Consider the following 15523-nt stretch of genomic DNA (forward strand, 5'->3'; position numbering starts at 1 on the left):
TTTTTATTGAATTATAAATAATTGTCGAACCTTCCACTAAATCAAAACTTATACATTTAGCTTGGTATTTGGCAGAGCCATTTTTAATTTCTCAAATCCAGCCAAACCACATTTAATTTCACAAAACTATAACACATTGAAACTTAGTGTTATTAATATCATCTCTCAAATTAAAATATTTAAAAACTAAAAATATTTCTTTTAACATAAATAGTGAAAATCCAATATTGTTCCTAATAACTTTTCATAAATATTTTTTTTTTTAGTAGCAAATTCATTAAATAAATTACAATTATTGTTAATTAAAACAAACCAATGCTGCTTCCATATTAACATCAAGAAAAACAAAATGCCAATGGAGCATTAAATCAGAAAATATAATAGTAACAAAGAAATCCAACTTGAAAAAAAAAAGTGAAATTGAGTAACTGGAAAAATACATCTTAAAATGTTTTTAGTAGTATAAAAAATAAACAAGTATTTAAAATAAAGAAATAGAAAAAATAAAAATAAAATAAAAAACAAATTAAAAAAAAAAAAACTCAAAATAATAGATTCATATTGGAAAATCCAAAAGTACAAAAAGAAACTTCAGAGAGTAACATGCAAACAGGGGACTTAAATTTAAAAAAGAATTTTAACCAAGAACAACAAATCAAGATTAATTTGAAATGCAAATCTAGAAAATGCTGCAATGAAGAAAAAAAACACAACTAATAATGAATTATTAAAGAGCACATTGTCAAACAACACACGTTCGTATTTGAAACTTGCAGTTTGGGATGACTTGATCGAATAATAACAAGAGAAGAAATTCAGCCTGAAAAAAAAAAAGTTTAATTGAAAAAACAAATAAAAATCAAAATATCAAAAAAAAAAACTGAGATTTTTTTTAAAAATCACCTGCAAGCTTGATTGGGAAACCAAAGAAAAGTCTCTTAAAGATTGCAGTGCTTTATCATCAAGATTTCTAAATGTAAAAATAGCATGTCCAAACGTGAGAATTGTTATTACATGTATAAAATTCTAATAATAACAATAATAATAATAATAATAATAATAATAATAATAATAATAATAATAATAATAATAATAATAATAATAATAATAATAATAATAGTAACAATAATAATAGTAATAACAACAACAACAACAATAATAATAATAATAATAATAATAATAATAATAATAATAATAATAATAATAATAATAATAATAATAATAATAATAATAATAATAGTAACAATAATAATAGTAATAACAACAACAACAACAACAATAATAATAATAATAATAATAATAATAATAATAATAATAATAATAATAATAATAATAATAATAATAATAACAATAATAATAGTAATAACAACAACAACAACAATAATAATAATAATAATAATAATAATAATAATAATAATAATAATAATAATAATAATAATAATAATAATAATAATAATAATAATAATAATAATAATAATAATAATAGTAATAATAACAATAATAATAATAATAGCAGTAATAATAATAACTATAATAATAATAATTACAATAATAATAATAACAATAATAATAATAATAATAATAATAATAATAATAATAATAATAATAATAATAACAACAACAACAACAACAACAACAACAACAACAACAACAATAATAATAATAATAATAATAAAGAGTACCTTTGCATCATTATGAAAAAATTTGATAAAATACACGATCCAAGCATTGCAACAGCCAAGAAAGGGTCATCACTGTTACATAATAAAGCTTTCTAAACAGCATAGAAGTCATATAACCAAAAATGAAGGTTTAATGTATGTTCATTATGATCATATACATACATACATACATACATACATACATACATACATACATACATACATACATACATACATACATACATACATACATACATGCTTTTTACAAACTTTCTCAAATCAGCTGAAATTATTATCAAATGTTCATTATAATTTGATAATTTAGTGGTTTGTATTATTAATTCAATTCATAATACAAACCACTAAATTATCAAATTACAATTGTTAATCAAAATTTAACTTTTTTTTTAAAAAGACTTCCGTTCAAAAGTTTAAAACAGTAACATAACCTGCAATTTAATCAAGTTTTTGTAAGCAAAAGCATAATTAAACGCCAAAATATTTGTGAAATTTAGTAACTAGATTATTTTGAGATACTTTGAAAGCAGTGAAGTGTAACTAATCCTTGAAATATGAGTGAAATTTTATAATTCAAGTTCATCATGATAAAGCATAGGAGAGAGGCTAAGGAAGTTTCAAATAATATAAGGAAATTAATTGTAAAAGCTGTGTCTTAAAGAAAGATTTCTGAGCTTTATGATGTTTCCACGAGATTTTGTTAGTGCAAAGCTTTTGAAGAGATTTCGTCAGTGCAAAGCTTTTGAAGAGAACCCTTGGAATGGAAGACCTAAAGTTACAACTGAAAAGATCGATATATTTTTGGAGATCCTCGCAAGACTGCTATTGAACTTAACACAATTATGCATCAGTTTCAAGGCATAAACTTGAGTTTCAATACAACTAAACGTTGATTGCATCAAAATAATCTGTATGGCTGACATCCAGTTAAGAAACTGTTGATATATGCAAGAAATTTGGAAGCCAGAATAAAATTTGCAATAAATCAATAGGTTAAAATCCCTTTCCTCTAACAAAGTTCAGAGTTCAGTAGTGTGGAATTAAGTATGCCAAACATCTAGTAGTAGGAGACAGACTTAATCCAAATGATCAGTTACCTACTATTAAACAAGGTGGAGAAATGTTATGATTTGAGGATTTTAGTCATGACAAAGTGGATCCCATTGATTGCATAATAGGTATTATGGACCAGAGAGTTTACTTAGTCATCATCAAGAATATTCTGTTGTCACATGCAAAGAATGAAATGACTCGCAAATGGATCTTTGAACAAGATAATGATCCAAAGCTTGTGCCGAATCTGTTAAGAATTATTTGAAATCACAAAAAATCAAAGTTCTTGAATGGCTCTCACAGAGCCCAGATCTAAATCCTCTTGAGCATCTTTAGAAGTACATTGACTGCCAATTAGATGGTAGAAAACCAACCAACAAAGGTCATATATATACTTTGATTAAGAATCTTGGTATAACATTCCTCAGGATGTTCTCATTAATTTAGTTGACTCGATGCCTCGTTGATGAGACTTTTGAAGGCAAATGGATATGCCACCAAATACTAACTGTCTTCTTGAAACTTTCTTATTAAAAAAATGTTCATAGTTAAAAAAAAAAAAGTTAATAATTTTTGAAATGAATTTTTATCAAAATTCAGTTGTTTCTAAACATGGAAGCCTTTTCAAATAAAAAATCAAATTTTAAATAAACATTATAATTTATAATTTTTGTGGTTTGTATTATGAATTTAATTAATGTAAAGAACATTTGGTATATATATATATATATATATATATATATATATATATATATATATATATATATATATATAAATATATATATATATATATATATATATATATATATATATATATATATATATATATATATATATATATATATATATATAAGGGTGGGTCATTAAATTACCATTAATTTTTTCTTATTTTCATCTAAATCAAACTTTTCAATAATCATGTTTGCAAATTCCTCATTGACACTTGTCATTTTCATTCCCACTGATCGATAAGAAAGGGACTCTAACAGATGCCACAATTCAGGAAAAACACACTTGGAAGATAACTGTTTTCCACAGAAAATTCCAGATAAAATAGGTCTTGTAAATATTACTACTGTTAACTGATCTGTTTTTATTGAAGGAGAAAATAGAAATGATTGAGTGTAAGATAGCTCATGCTTCTTGAAATATTCTAAACACATTGAAATTTTCAAAAAAGCTTTACATTTAATTTGATCTTGCTTTTTTTTGAATTGGAAGATTAAAAGGAAATGTATGAAGACCACTTACCATATTGAATCCTTGAGCAGTCAGGATCCCAATCAATGTCTCGAGACTGTCGTCCATGAGGAATTGTTTCTTCTTCAAAATTTAACTAAAATCAAATGCAATCTTTAGGTTATTTGGCTGGTAATTTTACAACCCTTGCACTCAAATGCAGCATAAGAAAACTGTTTTTGAGAAAACTTCTATAACCCGGTGCTGGCAAAGCAACATCAAAACCCTAAAACATTTGCAACTCATGAAACCTCAAAATAAAGGGTGAAGTTAGAATTACAAATTTTTAAATGTTAGGGGGTTAAATTTTTTTTAAAAAGTATAACACATGATAAAATCTGTGTAACTTTTTTAATAATAAAAAAAAAAATTCATATTTAAAAAAACTCACTTTGTGTATATATGAAAAGTAGTTTGGATAAAATATTCCTCCAGAGCCAGGACTCCGTTTAAAATTATCTTCAATAAAACATATCAAATCTCTTTGAGTTTCTGTGACTAAAATGAATATTTAATAATAAAAAATATTTATAGCAAATATACTTGAATGTAGATATGTAAGAAAGTAAAATCTCTTTGATATAAGAATATGTGAATGTCTTTAATTCTGTTTGATTCTTATTTAACACATGAGCAGTTTACTAATTTCAACTTCTGTATCCAGAATAGTTATTACATTCCAGATCCTTGATTTTCAAACTCAACAGAGAAAAAAAAAGGAAAAAAAAATAGAAGAAAACATAAAGTGTTTTTTCTTTTATGATTATTGTAAAACATAAAAAAAAGATTAATAATATTTAAAATAAAATATTCTAAACAAAGATTTAACATCATTAGGTTAAAACCTCATACCACTCCAAACTAAGCTTTGGTAGGAATCCCTAAGATCAAGTAGAAGCTTATTCAGTAAAAAAAAAGCATCAGCTCGTTTAAAAACTAAACGCATCCAGAAATCTCCATGGTCAAACTGAATAAAACAATACAAGTGCTGTGATAATATTTTGAAACAAAGAAAACTGCAACTGGTGTAACAGCAGCAGTTATAATACCAAATTTAACTTTAAAATCAAATAAAAGATTTAGAGAACTTAATGAGAAAACAAAAAATACAACAATAAAAAAATACCACAGGGAACTTTAAAGCGCATATTTGAAAGCCCATGCGCACCATTTTAACAAGAGCTTTTGAAATTGCTAAGATGATTTGAGAATTGTATATCATAGATAAGCCAACATATGATTGCTCATTTTTCAAAAGAAGTTGGGCCATTAGTGGTGCTTTACTGAGCTGTACTTCATATACAACATTACTAATATCTGAAGCATTATGAAATTTATAAGAATCTATTGGGGGAACATGTTCTAATGAAACAAAACTACTATCAGTTTTAGAATTGAACACTTTCAATAAACTAGAGAAAGTGTCATCAACTGGTATATAATGTTTACATGACTGATCAGGTAAAGTATCTCCATGAAGTTCATGGTGATAAAAGTATTTACCCATTAATTGCATTACATATTCAATATCATTGTGTAGAATAACATCAGAAACTTCTCGATCTGCTCTTAAAAAAACTAAAAAATCTTCCATTTTTTCCTTTAGTCGCATTATTTCACACTTGTCAACAGCTCTAAGTATCACCAAGTTCATTTCTTTCCCAATCATTTTTCTTGTATCATTTCCCCATTTTGTACTGAAAGGTTCATGTAGAACAAAGTCAGTTACTTGGGTTACTGACATTTGGGAAATATATTTAAACCCTAGCAGCTCTAAAGGTGGAATGTATAAGAAAGATGCTGCAGAGCTCTGTGAAATCTGACGCCAAGCATTTATGCAATTAAAAAATAAATCACCAAAGACAATTCTGAAAAAAGTTGACATACTTCTTACTAATGTTGTCCCATAAATTACAACAGCTATAAAGTTGAGTTCAGGAGTATATGTGTTCATTCTAACTTTAGCAATAACATCACCAAAGTCAAATGGAAATTGATCGGGTATTAATTCTGATGTCTTTAACAAATCATTAATGTGATCATTAAAGACCAAAGCTAAAACTAAATGTTTGGTAGAATGAGCTTGGAGATAAAAACTTTCATTTCTGTTATGTGACTCTTTATATTTAATGAGTTTATCATTGCACAACAGCTGCAGGCTTTCACCAGTTATAGGTTCAGTTAATATGCGACGTAATTTTTTCACAAGTCCAAGTAAACGGAAAGAACAACTACTTCCATGAAAAATTAACAAAGTCTGTTTCTTCTCACCATTGCTGGAAAGAGTTTTGCTATTTTGCTCTGTAATTATTTTCCATGCATACTGATCTTCAAGCGAAATGCAGAGTTTACACATTGCTTTTAACTGTAACCCTCGTTTTGCAGCAAAACTAATTATGAAAGCTAAAAATGAAGATGGAACACAAGAAGAGAGAAGTAAACAAGAGTAATAGGAGTAACTTGCTAGAAGAGATAGGTTTGAAGCTTCTATGCTCCATTTTTTCTTTTGGATCTGAGCACCACAAGTTATTGAAGACAGTATTTTATGTTCATTGATCATCGTGTGAGCTTCATTGTAATCTTTAAAATGTGGTCCAAACCACTGAACAACTTGCCTATAAGCTATCTTGCTATTGACAGCATAATTTATTATAGGTTCCTCATTATTATCAAGCAATGATTTATCTGTATGGAAATTTATAGTTAGTTTGTTTAGCTCTTTACAATTACAGAGAAGTAGTTTTCCTTCTTGGACTGTAGCAGCACTAACCTCGTTTATACAAACCGCAAGTATGCTCTGTGTGTTCTTAGCTGAAACTAAATAGTAAAAACTAATTTAGAATGAAGGAAATTTTATATTACTATGTTTAAAAACGTATGCCTGCTAAATACAAATATAAACTATAAGCTATTATAATCCTACCATTTACAATGTATCCTATTCTTAAACCAACTATCTCAACTGATTCATCTCGCATCCTCTTCATAAAAGAAGACAATTGTTTAGGAGACATAGACGAAATATTTTGAATTGTTATACATGTAAACTCTTGCTCAGGAATTGCAGAATCAAATCGCATTAAAGAGCTTTTTGCAGATTTATCAACTCTGTGAATAGCTATTGATGACTTCATAGCTAAAATACGGTGTAGAGTAAATGGATCTGGACTAATGTTAATAAAAGATGACAGCTTTCCATGGCCAGGTATTTCATATTTTTCCATTTTCCTATGTTCTAATTGTTGCCGAATTGTAGTGTCACATGTAATTGGTTTTAATTTTCCAATTTCTACAACATTCCATATTCTTTTTAAAATTTGTTCTAAATATGTTGTGTTTAAAAACTGAGATACAGCATGAAAAAAACTTGACCCAAGTTTTGATTTCTTTACCTTATGCTGATTTGTGTTCTGATTCTCAGTAATACCAACAATTAACAGAAGTTCGCCATCTAAATTCGCTTGAAGTAAGGAAACAACATCAAATGGTATTTCAGTGAGTTGAGAAGGAATCTCCCATTTACTTCCTTGCAACAAAAGGAGGAATAGAGTGACCAACCCAATGTAAATATCACTTGCTAATGAATCAACAACTGGGCAAACAGAATCTGAGATTTTCACAACACCTGGTGAATCCAAAATAATCTTTAAGGTTAAAATCTGTTTATTTGTATCTGGCATAAATGCATAGCCTTCTTCATACGATACACTCTAATAATAAAAAATAACTTATCAATAAGAAATTTAAAGCTAGTATCAATAAGTAATAGTGAATTTATTACAAAATTCAAATGTCGTAAAAAGTATTTACTCAGAGAAAAAAGAAAAGAAAAAAACAAAAACAATTTTTTTAAAAATTTATTCAAAACTATTTATAATCCTTTCCTTCTGCATATTAACCTACTGACTTAAATAACAAAATCAATTACGTATAACTGTAAACCAATATGAAATATGATACAAAATAACAAAATGTTGTTGAGAAAGAAACTTTGCTATATGCTATTTAAAATGTCTAATCCTAAATAAAGGAATTTACTTACTCAAAAAGAACTTTTAAGAACACAAAAATATAACTTTTTCTGATACTGTTAAACATAAAACAAAATGGCTACCTGATCATACAAAAGTTTCTTTGAATCTAAAGTATTTTTTTCTTCAGTGACTTGCGGATTTTTTACATGTGAACCATTTGTCAATGCACTGTTTGTATCATAGGAGAAATCTGATTGGCTTACATTGCCACTGAGTGATTTGTTTGTTTTTCTTTTTTTCTTTTTCTTTTTTTTTTTATTGGTGTCTGTTACATGAATATTATTAGCATTTAAAAGCTCACCATTAATCAATACATCATTATGTAGATTATCCTGAACTATGTCTTGCTTATTTTCTGAGATCATAATAAAACTATCATAAATGGTGTTATCATTTTCTGGTTTATTCAAAATTATCTTGTTCCTATTAGCGTCAGTATTACTAGAAGCAGGATCAAAATCCCCATCTTTGCAACTGTTTGAATTCATTTCAGAGATCTAAAAAAAAAATGACAACATAAATGCCTTAAACAACATTTAAGATCAAAAATTAATTTTCAGAAAGTCATTCTTCAAAGTCGTTCAAAGAAAATGATTATCATAAAATTTCAACTTTTACAAAGTTTATAAGCTTAAGAATTTTTGCTACATATATATATATATATATATATATATATATATATATATATATATATATATATATATATATATATATATATATATAAACACTATGTAATAATAAATACTATATAATACTATATAATACTATATAAAATACTATATAATACTATATAAATACTATAATAATAAATACTATATAAATAATATTATAGGGCAACTGATGATCACATAAAGGAAATGTTTTTATATTTCCTTTCACGTAATGAGAATCTTAACATGGAGTTTGTTTATGAAGTAGAGATAAGTGTTCTGTGTATTTGTTCATAAAAATATCTGCAACAATTTATAACATGCAACAAAGTGTAATATCTTCTAAATGGATACCCTGGCTTATACATCCATCTAGAAACTTAGCAAGACATCACAGGATAACATTTCATGTTTTAAAAAGCTTTATGTAAGTTTACATAAAGCGAAATGTATTTATTTCCCTCAACTTCTGTGTCAGAGTTTTTAATATGAATCATTCGTACTTCTGGAAGATTTCTAAGACGGAAGTGCAATAAAACTATAGTGCAGCTCTGTAAACTGCAACTCTGTTGTTCTGTATGTCTTTAAAGTAATTTTACAACTTTTGAAAAAAAAAAAATTTAATATAATCTTCTCAAAAAAAAATACTGTTTAATTTATATTAACATATAATATTATTAATTATTACATAACTATGGTCTAAATAATGAATGCAAATGATATATTAACACAACTCAGACATAAAAAAAAGCTTAGGTATAAATTAAGATAAACATTAACACACACAAAATTTTTCAACCTAAATATTAAATACTACTACCTCTTTTTTATCACCCTGTATATCTGTTGAAGAGTCAGAGATATTTTTATAAGTGTTGGAAGAGTATTCTGCAGAATAACTTATCTCCTTATCAATATCTTTGAAAAATGTTTGGTTATTTGTTCGTAATAATCTTTTGTCTATTCCAAATTCAGTGCTCTGTGTTTTTAAATTATTTGCTTTATTTAGTAAAGGAGTTTTTGGTTTATTTTTATTCTCTTTAGATATTTTATTTTTTGTTACTCCATCAGCTGAAAAAAATGAATCCGTAAATAAGCTCTCAAACACATCTTTATCTACATTTTTTTCTGGACTAGCAAATTTTCTTTCATTATCCCTGTCTTTTTCTAGAATATCAGACCAATCAACAACTTCTGTTTTCATATCATTATCTACATAACTACATGACACAGAACCATACACAAGGTGTGAAAATTCTAAATTGAAAAGCAAAACAAATTTTTAAAAATAATAAAATACTAAATATAATAAAATACTAAATAATCTTATTATTATGAGATTCTTTTTCACAATATATTTTACTTTTTCATCAAACTTGTGTCCATCTTTACATCCTTAAGTTCAATTCTCACTCAAAATCATTAACAAATAAGAGCTCAGTCGAAGAAAATTTGAGCTATTGCAAAAAAAAATGTTGTTTTGTTTTTGGCTGGATATTCCATCTCTTTTTTCTAATGAAATATAAATTTTTCTTTGTATTTTATTCTAGCTATTAAAAAAATTGAGTGTACCATTCTCAACTTCCTCAAAAACAGTTAATTGTTTAATAAGGTCATTACCACTCTGATGATCAACTGTGCCATTTTCCCCTGAACACTCATTAAATGGTAAGTCTTCAGCAGCTTTTAAAATGAGAACATTTTTATCATGATCAGGAGCAGCTTGACGCATAATGCGATTTACCTCATCAAGCATGCTATCAACTGTTTTGACCATTGAAGTACTTGTACATACATTATCTTGCTTCTCAATTGAATTTTGAACTTGACCACTAAATGAAAATTCTATCTCGGGACTTTTAATCTTTTTTTTAACAAAGCCAGGTTTATTTTCTTTATCAACTTTTACAGCTTGAAGTTCTCCTTTGCATTCAAAAGGAGTAGGACTTCCAGATTGCTTTGCAGTGTTAACAATGCTTGCACTTTGCTGTTTTAATTTTTGACGCATTACTTCAATGTCCTCTTCATTATCAACATCATTTGTGGAACTAAGTAAAAAAAACTTATTTTAGATTTTTATTTTTCAAGCCTATAAAATAAATAATGTAAATACATGAGTATAAGTCCAGAACAGATTTGTTAACAGCTCCACTACCATGACAGGTATACCCATCTTAGATTTAGTCTTCAGGGACCAAAACTGATGGGTATACTCATCTTGCCTAAATTCCTTATTTAAAACTATTAGGCCTCTGAACACACATACAATATTTTTCAAAATTCTGGCCAGTAGATTTCTTTATACAGTCCAGAATTGTGCCATTTTGGGCTTTTTCTTTTAAGGAGGTGTGGCAGATTTGTTTTGTTTTGTTTAAATCTTAATTTTTTTCTTAAGGAGAAATTTTAAGTAAGTATAACCCTGTTTTTTTTAAAACAACATTTCCTCCTGCCCCCCTCCCCTATTTTTTGAGATGATAAACATATGTATTCTTCATGAATAAATTAAAGAAAAGTCAATTCATTAATGAAGAATGTTAACCCACTGCTCCCCACCCACCCACCCTGCCCCCTGATTCTGTATGTGTTATTGATTTTTTTTCTAGCTTTTATCAGTAAAACAAAGAAAAAATCCTAAATAAATAATAGATTTAAAAAAAAAAGAAAAACAGAGTATTTTTGTGCTGCCACTAATAATATTGTGCAACTTGACGCAATAAATATTCAAAACAGTATTGCATTTATGTGACTACATATGTATAGTATATTTTATAAATGTATTATAAAAGTATATGTAATGTTATATTAAAAACCTCACCACTCTTTTCCGTACCGTGCCGTTACAGCTTGGTTTAACTTATTTTTTTGAAATTCTTCCTAAAATAATAAAATAGAAAGCAATAAGAGCTTAAATATCATTTTTTTAATAACTGTTAAAAATTATGTCTTTCACATGATTTTGTTTTTGCTAAGGCAAGTTCTTACTCTTTTTTTACCTTTTTTAAAGTTAATGAAAACCAGGTTCACTCACTTTTGCATTTAATTGCATAAAATTGACTATTTAAAAAATGTACAATAAAAGAGTAAACTTTATAAGAGAAAAACTTTCTTACTGCAAATTTTGAATTGGATAAAAGATTTCCAGAATGATTCTTTGATTCAAGATTGCTCAACTTTTTCTTGTTCTCTTCTTTCAGTTCAACCATTGTATGCTCAAGTTTTGTAAGAAGCGATGAACTACTACTACCAGATTCATCAAGATAATCTGATTCATCAATCACATACTCAGTTCCTTGACATGAAACAGGGAGTTGAGCAATTATACTATCAAGCTCTGACTCCGTTGGAATGTCTAAATAATTTATGCCATCCAAAAACTTAAAATTTTCCTCGTATATAAATTTACTGCTCTCCATTGAAGTTATTTTATCTAAATAAATCAAAAAATTGTGTTGAAAAGAAATGTTAAAGTTTTTAAATGTTAAAAATTTTGATCTTAAAAGCCTTTATAAATCATAGATAAAAGTAACTTGCATAAAAGTGACATCTCTGGGGAATCTGACTTAACATAGTAAATTTAAAACAAAATGAAATAAAGTATAAGATGAGTTTGTAAAGTCATCATTTCAGAGAAAACAAAATAATTTGGCTAATATCTTCACAATGAAGTTTAAACTTCAAAAAAATGTACTTATCAAAACTATAAACAAAAAAAAAAATATAAATAAATTTTTTTTTTAAATTATTCAACAGATCTTTGTGTTTATTATTATAATTACCATATTCTTCATCAAATCTATGATTATAACTTTCAACAAGTATTCCACTGTCTTTTTTTTCATTGACACTGTTTTCTTGATCTTCATTAAGTATCTGTATGTCTAAATATATTGAAGCAAAAAACAAGTATATAAAGAAGCTAAACTGTTTTTGGCATAAAACATTTGACCTTGATAGTACCATATTAATTTTATTATAACTTCATAATTTTTTGATTGAATTTCAAGTTAAATTACTACTAGTTAGTTTTAATTTAGATCAAGACTAAGAAACCTTTACTTCATTGGTAACATTAGACTTGACCCTTTGTTATTTTTAAAAATTACCCATTAACAATAAATAAAATTTAATGAAAAGAAAATTTATAATTGCTTATCAAATTTCTTTTAGCATTAAAAAAAAATCTTTTAGAAAACTTAATGCAACAACATAGCTATCACTCTGCATATAATTTTCATAAAAACAACTATAAACTTCTCAAAAGTATTTTTTAAATATCTGAAATGGTTTACTGGATGGATCAAATATTTAAAGTTTAATGTTCTTGTAAAAAAAGAAATCGTGTCATTTAAAGCACAAAGAATAAAAATATACACTAATTAACTATCATAAGATCCACCTTTGACTTTTCAGAAGATTCACTATTTAAAAGATTCACTATCAAAAAGAATTACTGCCCAAATTATTCACTAACCAAAAGTTTTAAACAAATAAAAATTTCGGCAAAAGAAATTATATACCTGTATATAATTTTTTTTGGTACATTTAATAAGTAAACTAGTGCACAATATTTTCCAGGGGTTGAAACAAAATTGTTTAAGGTATGTGATGTTTTTATTGCAAATTATTTAAACTTTATCACTTTTTATGTTTAAATATAGAGATTTTTGGAAAACTTGATTTAGTCTATGCATTTTTACTGAGGTGACTAATCTTCCTGCTTTAGGGAGGAGAGTCCTCCTTTTATAACTACTGCCCTCCTTCAAAAAAAATAAACATAATTACAATCTAAAATGTTGCAAGTGTTATTGTTACAATAAAATGTTTACTTTATTTACATTTTTTTTTTTTTTGTTTTAAAAAAGTTGGTCATCTTATTTTTAGATATCAAATTTATATCAAATTTATATTATATTCATATAATATTTAAATTATGTTTTCATTAAACTTATTTCATACTTATATTACATTTACATTATATTTATGTCATATTAGTACAATATTTTTATTATATTTACACTACATTTATATTATATTTTTGTTATATATTGTATATATTTTATAATAACATTTTACATTTACTTTTTATATTATTGTATATTTATAAACTTGTACTTTGTTTGTTACTGTTTGTCATTGATGAAAAAACCAAATGTTGATGTTTAGTTCAATTACTATAGCCATAAAAAGATGATCATTTATTTTTTTCTGTTTTTTCTACAATGATAATTTGCTTGAAAACATTTATAATAATTTGCTTGTAAAATAGTAAAAAAAATCTCTTGACATCCTATAAATGCTAACTTTATATCTATAAATTTATAAAAGTAATACAATTTTTCAACTGACCTTTGTTCAAAACTGGATGAAATACCATATCTTCAAATAGCTCGTTACTTTCACTATCATACTATGTGTTAAGTATAAAAAAAGCAATAGCAAAGCATATAAGAACTACAATCTAACCAACACTAAAATATTTTAGGCAGTTTTGAGTATTCGAATGTCAAGTTTTATTTCGTTAACAATTCTTAAGTAAATAATTTAATAATATTTTATGAAAATAACAAAGAATAGAAGTTTTTGTAAGAAGGAAGTATATATACCTCAAGAAATTGAAGTAGACACAAGCTTACATAAACTCATAAAAATATCTTACAGAAAACAGATATTAATATTAAGCAAACCTCTGACTCTGAACTGTATGACGGAATAATAACTGTTGAAAGTGCATCAGATAATTGAACTTCAAAACATTTGTTACTCATTATAGCTAAGAGTACACCATTTTAAATTGATAGTTTTAACCTAAGAAATGTATATCAGTTTATAATTCTTATATACAAAAATATTAATATTAATCACTTTCAGTACATTTCTTGTTTATAAAAATATAACAAAAAAACAGGTGATTGAAAATGATTTAATACTTTACCTTAATAACATCAAAAATAAATAAACCACGTAACAAAATAACACATAAAACTTGTCTAAGATTCACATATTAAAGATAAACAACTTTGAGAACAGATTTTTATAACCAAGAATTAAATTTGTGTGTGTGTATTTTTAAGTGTATAAAAAATTTGCATTTTTATGATTAAACTTTTACATATATTTATGATTAAACTTTTATGATATCATAATAATAATACAATGCATAAAGCGTATAAACAAAATTAATTGTACCTAGAAATGATATTAGATGTAACACAGAAAGAAAAGTGAAATATACATTTTTTGAAAAACCTAGCCATTACTTTCAGCCTTAAAATTAGTTCTCTAAAAATACTTGCAAATTTATTTTTAAAAAGTACCACTATGAAAAAGAGCAAATTTTTTTTTTTTTACAGAGTATAATAGTTTATGCATTTACAAAATAAGGAATTGTAAGATATATGTAAGAAATTTATTTTTACATTATTAGGCATTTAATACGTTGGCTATTGGACTTAGCTGATCTCAAATGTTTTTAAAAGTCTGAGTGTTGTATTCCTTGAACTATGCCAAGAAAAATTGCAATTTTGAGTTTTTAAGTATTTAAGTAAAAAAGAGAATTTAGATTTATTAACGAGGACTAAGGGCCATGGTTTGCTAAATGTAAATGCTACTTTTTTTTTATTATTTTTTAAGATGATTAAAGAATTTAAAGAGTAATAATTTTACAAGAAATCTTACCATTTAGTTTAACAGAAACCACTCTAATGATTTTTTTTTTTTAACGGAATTTTGTTATATTCATTTTCGTTACCATCAAAATAAAAACTGAAATAAGTTCAAACAAAAACTTGTGATATTTTTTTAAGAATTTTTTTAGAATTCTTTCTTTTTAGAGGCGTTTGTTGCTGGGTGGGCATCATTTACATTTTTT

At 25.9% G+C, this 15523-nt stretch overlaps 1 protein-coding gene across 5 annotated transcripts; it reads right to left on the minus strand.

Annotated features, from left to right (window-relative positions):
* Positions 1 to 720: 720 nt before the first annotated feature.
* On the minus strand, positions 721 to 15523 carry LOC145191041 (uncharacterized). Of its 5 annotated transcripts, none has more exons than XM_090066490.1 (18): positions 15331 to 15523; positions 14340 to 14460; positions 14002 to 14062; positions 12432 to 12533; positions 11766 to 12082; positions 11471 to 11529; positions 10276 to 10703; positions 9476 to 9912; positions 8086 to 8502; positions 6895 to 7681; positions 5098 to 6788; positions 4824 to 4938; positions 4363 to 4469; positions 3984 to 4068; positions 3605 to 3885; positions 1683 to 1774; positions 904 to 970; positions 721 to 820 (listed from the first exon to the last, which is right to left on the minus strand). In XM_090066490.1, the coding sequence occupies exons 2-18, from the start codon at positions 14418 to 14420 to the stop codon at positions 743 to 745; spliced, it is 5205 nt and encodes a 1734-aa protein (XP_089922616.1). In that variant the 5' UTR covers positions 14421 to 14460; positions 15331 to 15523; the 3' UTR covers positions 721 to 742. The 5 variants fall into 5 exon arrangements, with proteins under 5 accessions (XP_089922616.1, XP_089922617.1, XP_089922615.1 ...); XM_090066491.1 differs by having other exon boundaries at positions 5098 to 6782; positions 9473 to 9912; positions 15331 to 15443; XM_090066489.1 differs by having other exon boundaries at positions 9473 to 9912; positions 15331 to 15443.

The sequence above is a fragment of the Hydra viridissima genome, unplaced genomic scaffold (genome assembly GCF_058129835.1).
Source record: "Hydra viridissima isolate aposymbiotic clone 2 unplaced genomic scaffold, HvirCarnegie_v1 scaffold_11, whole genome shotgun sequence".
NCBI classification, from domain to species: domain Eukaryota; kingdom Metazoa; phylum Cnidaria; class Hydrozoa; order Anthoathecata; family Hydridae; genus Hydra; species Hydra viridissima.

Bases quoted from the DNA above. Each gene is read 5' to 3' on its own strand.
- LOC145191041 (XM_090066489.1), bottom strand. From the start codon at position 14,420: ATGAGTAACAAATGTTTTGAAGTTCAATTATCTGATGCACTTTCAACA. The intron at 8,503-9,472 runs GTAGTATTTAAT...TTTTTTTTTTAG, and splicing joins AGGGTGATAAAAAAGAGGTA to ATCTCTGAAATGAATTCAAA. The intron at 6,789-6,894 runs GTAGGATTATAA...TTTACTATTTAG, and splicing joins AATAGGATACATTGTAAATG to TTTCAGCTAAGAACACACAG.